Raw genomic sequence first — 12558 nt, 5'->3', positions numbered from 1 at the left:
ACTGGCGCTTGATAAAATCCACTCTACACCTGATTTAAAGGGGTCCACGGCAATTATCTCCCTTGACGCCGAAAAGGCCTTTGATATATAAGTTGGGACTGGTTATATATGGTTTTAACCAAGATGTCATTGTCAGGCCCTTTTTTTAATTACATTCGTAATTTCTATATGTCTCCAAAAGCTCAGGTGTACACCCCGGGTTTTCTATCCACTCCCTTCTCTCTTGAAAAGGGAACGAGACAAGGGTGTCCTTTGTCCCCCTTACTTTTTAACCTGGCACTAGAACCCTTAGTCCGTATTCTATCTGACCCTAAAACTTTTTCAGGCATCCAATTTAGTAAAAAAAACAATTCAGGCGGCATTTTTTGCAGACGACATCATTTTGTTTGTCGGATCCCATCCTGCATTTACCTCTAGTATTGGATTTATTTAAAAACTTTGGTACTTACTCTGGGTTTAAAATAAATGCTAAAAAATGTGAATTGCTACCATTAACTGAAAAAGGAATGAAACTCTAACCAAAAAAAATCTTTCTATGATATTAATATAGCTACATCTCATATCACCTATTTGGGCATAAAAATAGGCAGTTTGCCATCCTCTTTGTATACGCTAAATTATCCCCCCCTCATCAAATAATTACTGATCAGTTGAAGTCGTGGCAGGATTTGCCCTTGTCTTTTTTGGTTAGGGCACATCTCGTTAAGATGATCAGTACTTCTAAAATTATGTATCAACTCCAAACTCTACCACTGCTACTGAAACACTCTGATGTAGTTACACTTAATAGGGCCTTTAGTCGTTTTATATGGAGAAGAAAACGTCTTAGGATTAATCTAGACAAACTTATGTCATCCAAGGATGATGGAGGCATCAATTTTCCAAGTATCAGGAATTACAACCTTGCTTGCCTTTTTCGCTACATAATTGACTGGCTCCATAAAAGACATACATACTCTGATTACTTGCTTACCCCTTCAATTTAACCGCACTTCTACACTCTCGCTATACTTCCCTACCTCCAGCAATCAAAAAATCTGTAACTTTTGAAGACACCATTTCCGCTTGGAAAGCGGTTAGAAAGAAATATGGCCTTTCTTTCAGAGTTTCTAAGCACCTGCCGCTATGGCGGAACCTGGAATTTCCACAGGGCAGTGAAAATAAACTATTTATTAAATGGCAGCAAGCAGGTATACATAACATATCTCACCTTCTCCACCCAACCGATCAGAGATGGTTGACGTTCCCGGAATGTATAGATAAATATGATCTACCTCTGCAACATGGCTTTCAATTTGAACAAATTAGACTATCCATTATGTCGAACTTAAGGGATGTTACCTTCGAGACCTTTCAAAACGAATTAGATGTAATTTTATTAGCCCCAACAGGCACTCCCTCAATATCTAGTCTTTACTCTGTTATGAAATCCAATTTATTAAAGATACACCCTGACATTTTCTTCAAGTACTGGAAGCAACAATTGGAAGACGTTGAAATTCCCACTAAGATTAGATTAGGCTGGAAGATATTTAGAAAATACATTATAAATGAAACATGGAGAGAAACTCAATATAAAATAATACACGGGGCCATCTACGCTTTTAATATACTGAAAAAAGATCCCTTATCAAATAGACTAATTGCATGCCCTAAATGTCATCATCCATACTCTGACCTTATGCATGGCCTGTGGTCCTGTTCTGATTCAACAATATATTGGGATCAGGTCTCAGATTTGATGACTACTATATGGGGTCCAGGATACACTCTCTCTCCATACTTAGCCCTATTACATCACTGGAACAACCCAGAGAACCCCGGCAAAAAATCAAAAGGCCCCCCAAAACTGCTTCATACTCTACTCTTCCTGGCAAAAAAACAGCTACTCAAACATTGGCTAGACCCTATCATTTCCCCTATAGCAGAGCTAATAATCCAAATGAAACATTTTATGGGAGTAGAACAACTAGATGTCCTCAGTAACAAAGAACAACAAGCTGGGAAGTTTCTATCAAAATGGAAACAGTTTATTATAACATGTTGCTCTCCGACTGAAAAGAACAAAATTGTCAAACAATTTACTTCTACAGAATGGTATATTCTGGAGGATCTAAATAATAACCTAGGACTTTTACGCGTTAACTAAAACATGGGAGATAATTGACACAAATCACCGGTATCTACTTAATTCTTTTGGTTGAAGATGACTGTATTTTGCAATACTTAATCTTTGTATCTTTGTTTAGCTGTTTATTTGTTAAGCCAGCTAACCTGAACTTATCGGTTATTCAGTGTGCCTGATCTATGTACAGGCTCCTTATTATTGTGCATTCTGGCTTTGTTTCATATGTCTTTATATGTTTTTGCTTTTCTGAAAAAAAACAAATAAAAATGATGTTTGAAGAAAAGAAAAAAAAAAAAAATCTGCAACTCTACCCACAAAAAAATAAGCCCTCATACAGCTCTGATTGCCAAAAAATAAAGTTACAGATTTCAGATTATGGCGACGAAAACAATACTTTTTATAAAAAAAAAAATTATATTTACTGTATGATAATGAAACATAAACCGGATATAAATCTGATGTCTTTGTAATCGCATTGACCTGAAGAATAAAGTCGTCTAATCACGTATTTTGCACTGTGAACTGCACAAAAATAAGAACTATTCTGGTACTGCTGTCTATTTGCTCATTCTGCCTCCCAAAAATCGGAATAAGGCTCGGTTCACATTTATCATGCGCTCTCCGCTGAGCGCTTACACCGGAGTTTCCATGTAAATTCCCCAAAACCGCGATTCAGACAATATTCCCAAAGAAACCACTCACTTATGGGATAAATGGAGTCACTTTGGATTCTGTCAGGACACCGCCGGAACAGAGATCAATCATTCTAGGTGTCTTTTAAGCGCACAAGTGTGGACAACCACAGTTATGTAAACGCCTACAATATGGATAACACAAGAGTGTCTCCATCTGCCTCCATTATGGTGGGTGGTTCCTTTTTGGGGGTTTGGTCTGAAATGCGTTTTTGTTGGATTTACATGGAAACCCCGACCTAGTGCTCAGTGCAGAACACAAGAATGGGAGCCCAGTCTCATACCGGAAGCGATCAAAAAATGTTATGTACCCCAAAATGTTACCAATAAAAACCCTAATTTATCCTGCACAAAACCAGCCCCCACTCAGGTTCGACATTGTCATTGGAACTATAGGGGGTTCCCATGTTACTGGTAGAACAAAGACTCCTGGAAAAATTACATGGCTCCCACCCCTCAAATAAAATCCAGTGAATTCTGCGTTCCCAAATCCAAATGCCACCCTCCTTCTAAGCTCCACTGTGCTTAAACTACAGTAAGCGGTAATGGCACGACACTGTATTGGGGCACAATGTATGGGCAGTAAACTGCCATATATGTAATTCTCCAGAAAAAAGTCCGGTGTGGATGTTACAAAATAGTCACTGCGGCCATAGATGAATTGAGAGGTGCTATTTCTACAATGGGGTCACATTTGGTTTTTTTCTGCTGTTCTGGCACCTTAAGGGCTCCACTAATGTCACCTGAAAATTATTCTAGGGTCCCAAATAGCACTCCTTCCTTCTGAGCCCTGCTGTGTGGCCCAACAGTAGTTTCTGATGACATATGGGGCATCACCGCATTAAGGAGAAATTACGCAATAAATTGTGGGGTCCAGTTTCACCCATTAACCCTTGTAACTGACATTTACAGCTAATAAAAAATAATAATTTTTACCACTAAAATGTTATATTTCCATGTCCCAATGTTTTAAAATCTGTGAGATACCTGTGGGTTTAAAACGCTCACTACACTCCTTAAGCAGTGACGTTTCCAATATGGGGTCACATAAGGAAGGTGGGCTCTGCTGTTCTGACAGCTCAGGGGCTCTTTTCAAATGGAATCTGCGTTCTAAAAGCCAAGTAGCGCTCCTTCCCATCCGATCCCTGCCGTCTGCTCACACAGTAGTGTACAGCCACATATGGGGCACTGCAACGTTCGGGAGAGATTGCATAATAAATTGGGGGGGGTCCAATTTCTCTTATTACCACTCGTGTAAATGATAAATTTAGTGCTAAAACCGTATTTTAGTGGGAAAAAATTGAATTTTTTTTTTGTTCTCTCATTTAAATGTTATAAAGTTTTGTGAATCACCTGTATGCTAAAAATACTCAGTACACCACTAGATGAATTCTTAAGGGGTCTAGTTTCCAAAACGGGGTCACTTGTGGAGGGTTTCTGCTGTTTTTGCATCTCAGGGGCTCTCCAGGCACGAAGTGGTTAAAGCACATGTTGATGTATATAATTTTCTATTTGGGACACCCTTTTAACCACTGTCAATTTCTATGCATATTTTTACAAAAAAAATTCACATGGACGCAAAATTGTATGAGGAAAAATGCATGTATAAAGTGTCATTCTGATAATGTTCCAGGTGTCTCATCTCCTTAAATATGCAGGTATTGTGGTTAATATCAATTTATTATTTCGTAACTTTAACTTGTACACATCAAAGTATGAAAATTGACCTGACTATCAGATAAAATGTGAAGAAACCGCTGGAGCAAAAAAGTTGATAAAATGATATAAATCTGTACTTAGAAGACAATACATCTTGTGGTCTAGGTAATGCATGGACCTGTGGAGCGGAGCCGTACAGTGACCTGTGCCGTACATGGCTGCAATAGCATTTTCATTAAAGGATGTGGGAAAAGATTTTTCAGGTAAGTAACTGTTTACCTGGGGGGGCCTCGTGTAAAGGGCATTAGATCCTATGTCAGGTTCCATAAGTGGATTTGAAATGTGTCCACCTCACTACAGCCCAAATATAATAAATAAGTGTGTGTGTATACACAGTACAGGCCAAAAGTTTGGACACACCATCTCATTTAAAGATTTTTCTGTATACCTCTTGAAGCGCATCAAGAGAATGCCAAGAGTGTGCAAAGCAGTCATCAAAGCAAAAGGTGGCTACTTTGAAGAACCTAGAATATAAGACATATTTTCAGTTGTTTCACACTTTTTTGTTAAGTATATAATTCCACATGTCTTAATTCATAGTTTTGATGCCTTCGGTGTGAATGTACAATTTTCATAGTCATGAAAATACAGAAAAATCTTTAAATGAGAAGGTGTGTCCAAACTTTTGGTCTGTACTATATATATATTTATTAGTGTGTGTGTGTGTGTGTGTATGCATGTGTATATATATACACACACACACACACACACACACACACACACACACACACACACACACACACACACACACACACACACACACACACACACACACACGGTACGGAAAGTATTCAGACCCCTTTAAATATTTCACCCTTTGTTTCAGTGCAGCCATTTGGTAAATTCTAACATTTCTAAAAACAGAAATGTAGAATTTTTTTACAAAAGAAAAACTGAAATATCACATGATCATAAGTATTCAGACCCTTTGCTCAGACACTCATATTTAAGGCACATGTTGTCCATTTCCTTGTGATCCTCCTGGAGATGGTTGTACTCCTTCATTGGAGTCCAGCTGTGTTTAATTAAACTGATATGACTTGATTTGGAAAGGCACACACCTGTCTATATAAGACCTCACAGCTCACAGTGCATGTCAGACCAAATGAGAATCATTAGCTCAGAGACAGAATTGTGGCAAGGCACAGATCTGGCCAAGGTTACAAAAGAATTTCTGCATTACTCAAGGTCCCTAAGAGCACAGTGGGCTCCATAATCCTTAAATGGAAGAAGTTTGGGACCACCAGAAGTCTTCCTAGACCTGGCCGTCCAGCCAAACTGAGCAATCGTGGGAGAAGAGCCTTGGTGAGAGAGGTAAAGAACCCCAAGATCACTGTGGCTGAGCTCCAGAGATGCAGTAGGGAGATGGGAGAATGTTCCACAAAGTCAACTATCACTGCAGCCCTCCACCAGTCAGGCCTTTCTGGCAGAGTGGCCTGACGGAAGCCTCTCCTCAGTCCAAGACATATGAAAGCCCGCGTAGTTTGCTCAAAAACACATGAAGGACTCCCAGACTATGAGAAATAAGATTCTCTGGTCTGATGAGACGAAGACAGAACTTTTTGGTGATAATTCTAAGCAGTATATGTGGAAAAAACAAGGCAGTGCTCATCACCTGCCCAATACAGTCCCAACAATAAAAATGGTGGTGGCAGCAGCATCATTCTATGGGGGTGTTTTTCAGCTGCAGGGACAGAACGACTAGTTGCAATTGAAGGAAACATGAATGCGGCCAAGTACAGAGATATCCTGGATGAAAGCCTCTTCCAGAGTGCTCTGGACCTTCCAACAAGACAATGACTATAAGCACACAGCTAAAATAACAAAGGAGTGGCTCCAGAACAACTCTGTGACCATTCTTGACTGGCCCAGCCAGAGCCCTTACCTAAATCCAATTGAGCATCTCTGGAGAGACCTGAAAATGGCTGTCCACCAACGTTCACCATCCAACCTGACAGAACTGGAGAGGATCTGCAAGGAAGAATGGCAGAGGATCCCCAAATCCAGGTGTAAAAAACTTGTTGCATCATTCCCAAGAAAACTCATGGCTGTACTAGCTGTAAAGGTTGCTTCTACTCAATACTGAGCAAAGGGTCTGAATACTTATGACCATGTGATATTTCAGTTTTTCTTTTTTAATAAATTTGCGAACATTTCTACTTTTCAGTTTTTTTCAGTCAAGATGGGGTGCAGAGTGTACTTTAATGAGAAAAAAAAGAACTTTTTTGAATTTACCAAATGGCTGCAATGAAACGAAGAGTGAAAAATTGAAAGGGGTCTGAATACTTTTCATACCCACTGTATATATATCCACAGAAGAGGTAGTAATTCTATCTCGGAGGACAATAGAGACTGTTTAACCATGTTTTGCTGGTATATTTTTTGTCCATTTATCAGGTTTCTGAGGCAGAATACTGCCTTTTTACTATGTTTGAATATTCTTATCTTTGCTATGGAAAGCTATGCTTTTGGTTTTGTTTTGCTTTTTTTGCCAAACACCAAAAAATACACTCCTCAACATTGATATTGCAACACCAAGAAGGGAAAGTGTTCCAGGAGCCATTTTTCAATACGACAACACGAGGCCGCGTGTTGCTTATGCTACTGTGAACAGCCTGCATGGCCTAATACTTGCTACAACGGCCTAGAGGGTCTCCAGACTTGCCTCCCATTGAGTACATGTGAGATATCATTGGTCAAAAATGGAAAGTTTTGGATTTAAAAACAACTCTTACAATATGATGACACTTGAGAAAAAGTTAAAATTTTCATAAAAATTATATGTATTAAAAATAGATTTGTTATAAAAATAAAAAAAAGTGATTAAAATATAAATAAACTATACTTATTTGGTATCATTGTGTCTGTAGTAGCCCAAACTATAAAATGAGCGTGATGTTCATCCCACTGCAGGGAACACCATGCAAAAAATAAATTGATAAAATAACAATGTCACAATTGCTTTTTTATCACTTCTCACAAAAAAAGGAATAAAAGGGGAGGAAAGTCACAAATACACCCCGAAATGATACTAATAAAAACTACAACTTATCCTACCAAAATAAGCCTTAGTTATAGAATATGGTGACATAAAAATATTTCCGTTTTTTGTAAAGTGTTTTTACTGTACAATCCTAAATAAAACCATATAAATTTGACATCTTGTTAATATTACTGAATATCACTGAACGAGGACCTTTGTACTCACAAGATTCCACTACTTAAACAAAAATAACTGACTGCGGTGGAATCCCCAATTAAAATTTAACTTTTATTTCATAATATTACTGACCCACATAATTGTAGTTTACAAAACAGAACTGAATTTATACCTAAAACACAGTAGGTTTCAGACAGTTTTTATTTTATTTTATTGAACTCTCAGCTCAAAAGTATACAACAAATCAAATACAGAAGGGTACTTTGTGGATTCATGGTGTTAATTCTTGTAGAGTCAACATATACAGGATACCTGTATTCAATGTAAAACTGTTAATAAAAAAAAAAATAACCTCTATACCATTACAAAATCAACATTGTAATATCTATATATTAAAAAAAACAAACCAAAATTAGATAATTCAAGGAGGCCCATATACTAGTAAACCAAAAGAAAAAAACCCTATTGAAATACTCTTTATTCAATCTCTTAAAAATATTAATACCAATATACCACCACACAGATGAATAGATAGTAAAAACAATGACTAGATATAAAGGGTCAGTGGGGGCAATATGTGATCTGTCGAGTCCCTATCTGGGCCCTCTTATCCCCTTTCCATGACTGCGGGGGTCGACGCCCTGATTGATGCACGAGAATGGTGCCCCCTCGTAGACTGACCCTAATGGTCCCTAATACACCTATGCATGGTGTCTACCTGAATGACACATAACTAATATGTAGTGTCACTTCATGTACTAAACAATTTATTATAGACGGGACAGTATATAGTGATAGTCAAAAAATATATCTCAAGGGGCCTAGATCTGGCCCTATCAGAGTCCCTGCCTCACAGCGAATGTGAACCCTACTGTTTCATGTACCCCTGCTCATCATCGACTGACCCTATGAGTCCCTGAAGAGCTCTGCAGTGCTCAAGGGGTTACCAGACTAAAGGTGAAAAGGGATGAAAATAGCAAGTATAACCCTACTAGAAGTTATCCCACAACCCCTCCACACATACAAAAGCCATAGAAAGGTAGGGGTATATAATACAAGATGCTTGCAAATACTGGGATTAATAGTTGGTCCAAAAATAAATAGTTTTAGCAGCTCTCCTTAATAGGGCATATAATGCATTTTTATGAATCCATAATAGGACGTATGATGCAAACATATTTCGTAGTCAAACAGTTCTTCTTAATAGTACCTATAATGCATGAATACATTCCCATAATAGGACATATGGTGCATATGAAACAGGATCCATTCTTCCCAGAGTCATCCATATACATATTTTTGTCAAGACAGTTAGTACTTATCTTGCTGTTTTTCTCTCCATACATCAAAACCCGATGCGTTTCCCCCCTCCCTATTTAGGGGTTCATCAGGAGAAGGCAATGGGAGGATTGACCGTGCATCGTTCTGCACCCTGATGCCGTGCAGAGGACCCAATGGAACGCTGCATGTGCTCCACATGTAAATGGTTGCTCTTAAATGCCCATAGGAAGTGACCTCCCAGGGGACGTCCCACATCAGATGCTGGTACATACCGCCTGTAGATACGTGTCACTTGTCATAATTACACCCATACTATTGGGCTTTAGCCTTGGTGGAACGAACTTGCGCTCCACCGGCCCTGAAATTACGTCCGCACGTATGCGCCCACCGGCCTTGCAGGACTGATTCTGCCCAGCATTCACCTCGGTGGAACGCACCCGCGCCCCACCGGCTCATGGTCCGGAAGTGACATTGGTGGAGCGGACATAATCTCCGGATATCAGGAATTGCGCGTATGTTATTTTTCAAGGAAATAGTGAGGCAAAAATAATGAATTCTAACCACCAATTGCTATTTTACAGATTTCCTATGAAACGTCCTGAGCATCTTTCTAAATGGGTTAAAGCTCTTAAGTGTTGTGATTGGAAACCTTCAGCATCCAGCAGAATCTGCAGTGATCATTTCAGAGATAAGGATTACATTGTACTTCCAGGGATACTGGTACCCCAACTAAGCTTATGTGCTGTACCTTTTGTCTTCAAGGCTAGGAAATGTAGAAGAAAACCGGTAACAGCAACACACCAAAACTTTGGAGACTGTAGGTCCATGAAAGTTGTAGATGGATTCCAAGAAACAGAAAAATATAGAGCTTGCGACCACACTTATTCAGCATTTTACAATGAAGAAAGCCTTCCTCGTTTTACCCCTGACACCATGAAACTTAAAAAGAAAGTAAGAACCCTGCAACGTCAGATTCAGAGACAGAGACACACCATAAAAAGGTTATCTAAAACAATTGAACAGTTAAAGAGCAATAGTGCTCAGCTGCATCAACACTAAGAGGGCATGGCATTCCATATTGTTCACTTGCCACAGCTTTGTACATTTTAAGTAACTGTCTGGCATTGCAGTATGCGAAAGCATCCCTTTCAAATGAATATACAGTAAAAGCGCACCTGTCAGCAGGATTGTGCTCAGTAAACTAAATACACCATCAGGTGGGCGACATTACACTGATTAACATGATACCTTGGTTGATGAAATCCGCCCTGTGGTTATTGTATTATCTTTACTTTCAGTTTGGAGATAATGATATGCTCGTGCTCCGGGGCGGCCTGTGGGGGGCGCTCTATCTGGTGCTCTGCTTACATATCCATCTGTATGCTCTTATGACAGCTCACTGTGCCTTCACTGACCTGCCTCCTATTTTACCTAGGCCCGCACTACTAGATGCATTATGTAAAATAGGAGGCAGGTCAGTGAATGATCAGTGACCTGTCGTAAGAGCATACAGAATATGAATATGTAAGCAGAGCACCAGATTGAGCAAAAATAAAGCGTCTTTTAGTGTGTGACCGCTGCCAAACATAAAAACCCGATATGAAACTGGTATCGCTGTAATCGCACCGACTCGAAGAATAAATTCGTATAATCACTTATACGGTACAAGCAACAGCGTGAAAAATAAACGTTAGGGTTGAGGTTAGAGTTGTGTTGGGATTTTTTCAAAAGTAAAGAAAAAAAACGATGACTATATGGCGACTAGTGTTAAGCGCAAGTGCTCGCTACTTGAGTTTGCATCGAGTGGTTGGGTATGTTGAGTATCGCTGGTGCTCGAGTGACATGCTCGAGTCTCTGCCCCATATGTTTTGCAGCTGTTATACAGCCTAAAAAAACATGTGGGGCTTGTCTGCCATGCACGGACGATTCCCCCATATTTTTTTTTTTTTTGGGGGTGTCTAACAACAATGTTGGAACATCTCTGTCCGTCCATCTCCGCTCATGCGGTGTTCAGCTGTGAGAAGAGCTCCTGTGTAGTGGCAGTGAGAACAGGTTGGGCAACCTGACACTGTAATAGTAATACCAGGCTACCAAGCTGTTCTAGCCACTGGAAGAAGTTACCTCCACAGATCTGCTCTCACCTCTCATAACAGTACTCCGGTGGTAACTTCTTCCAGAAATGAGAACCGCTTGGGAGCTTGGAATTAGTAGTACAATGTCAGGCTGTTGACCTGTCCTCACCGCCACTGTCACTGCAGTGCTAAGAACACAATAGTGACATCATCTCGCTGCTGTGCTCTGAACAATGACTCCGCTCTGCATATTCAGTGTAAACCTTTATTCAGATGTCTTTAATGCATCTTTGATAAAGTCCTCTTTTTTGATGCGTTTTGATGATGCAGCAGTAAAGCCTCACTCAGACGTTCCTGCATTACAGACATCTGAATGAAGGTTTACACTGAATGAGCAGGGCTCTTTATCTAATTCCATCATGTGTGATACAGTCCGCTGATCCATGTGTCTAATCCTATCATGTGTGATACAGTCTGTGAAGTTAATCCAGTCGCGTGATACAGTCCACAGAGCTGTGTGTGTATACTGTGTGCAATTTGTATTTTAGATGATAATTTTTATTATTGAACAACTACAGTGCTGTCGGTCAATCCAGAAGGTTAATAAACTTGAATATGTAAGAAAATAAAAGTGAGGTTTTGTCTTTCTTGGGAGAATATATGTGCGTGTATAATTATTGGGCAACTATTAGTGTGCAGAATTATTATGCAACTAATTGATAAAAGGAAATTTTCCCATCTCAACTTCAGAGCATGTGATGGAACATTGTCTTGTATAATAATCATGGTTTTCTTAAAAGTGCAGACTAAAAACTAGCAGTAGATTTGGGAGTTGATTTTGAATCCATCTTCAGCCCTATCCAACTAATTGGTCTTTAATAATACCAGCCCATAGCAGTACCCCACCTCCAGTGGAGGTCTGTGTCACTGGGATACCGCGACAGAGAGGGGCTAGTAGATTGCAGGGTCTGGTTACATGAACTGCTTCACCATCTTGTTAAACTGTGCAGGCTGTCCTTGCTGTTATGGCAAGGGTTAATCAGTTCAGTTGATATCCTGAATTGTCTCAGCTGTTCTGTGTTGGCCACTCCCCTCTGGTGTATATGCTGATCACTGCCGTTTTGGTGGTGAACGAGAAAGCTCTGTGTTTAGAATTGGAAGTTGAAGAGTTTTTCTGGAAATTGCTGCACGGAGTTGGTTTTCTTGTTTTCCCTTATCCTATCACATTCAGTTTCACCTACCTATACCTCCTGTATTTCCCACTCTGTTGTTTTGTAGAGTGTATTTGCATGATTGTAATTTTCTTTCATCCCGGTCTGTAAACCCTGTTGGTCTGGTTAGTGTTTTTCTATACACTTCAGTCCTTCACCTCCCTGGGTGGGGGAGGGAACAGATAAGGGTTAAGTTAGGAGCATAAATAGGTATGAGAACCCGGCGTCTCCACCTTCAGGAGTAATCTGGGGGACAGGGATAGACTAGGGCGCCCGTAGTTGGAGGGATCATGTA

The 12558-nt window shown here is 39.8% G+C and overlaps 1 protein-coding gene across 1 annotated transcript in view; it reads left to right on the top strand.

Annotated features, from left to right (window-relative positions):
• The window catches only part of LOC141273492 (uncharacterized), a 123270-nt gene extending 111450 nt beyond the window's left edge, over positions 1-11820 (top strand). Inside the window, exons 7-8 of the mRNA XM_073685394.1 lie at positions 4645-4742; positions 9562-11820. Of these exons, the coding sequence (XP_073541495.1) occupies positions 4645-4742; positions 9562-10039 (576 nt within the window). The 3' untranslated portion in view covers positions 10040-11820. The remainder of the gene's footprint in view (positions 1-4644; positions 4743-9561) is intronic.
• Positions 11821-12558: the final 738 nt, after the last annotated feature.

Source organism: Phyllobates terribilis, unplaced genomic scaffold, assembly GCF_046119375.1.
Source record: "Phyllobates terribilis strain yellow unplaced genomic scaffold, ASM4611937v1 Scaffold_1__5_contigs__length_1240528914, whole genome shotgun sequence".
Classification (NCBI taxonomy): Eukaryota; Metazoa; Chordata; class Amphibia; order Anura; family Dendrobatidae; genus Phyllobates; species Phyllobates terribilis.
This window is presented reverse-complemented; position numbering and strand designations above follow the sequence as displayed.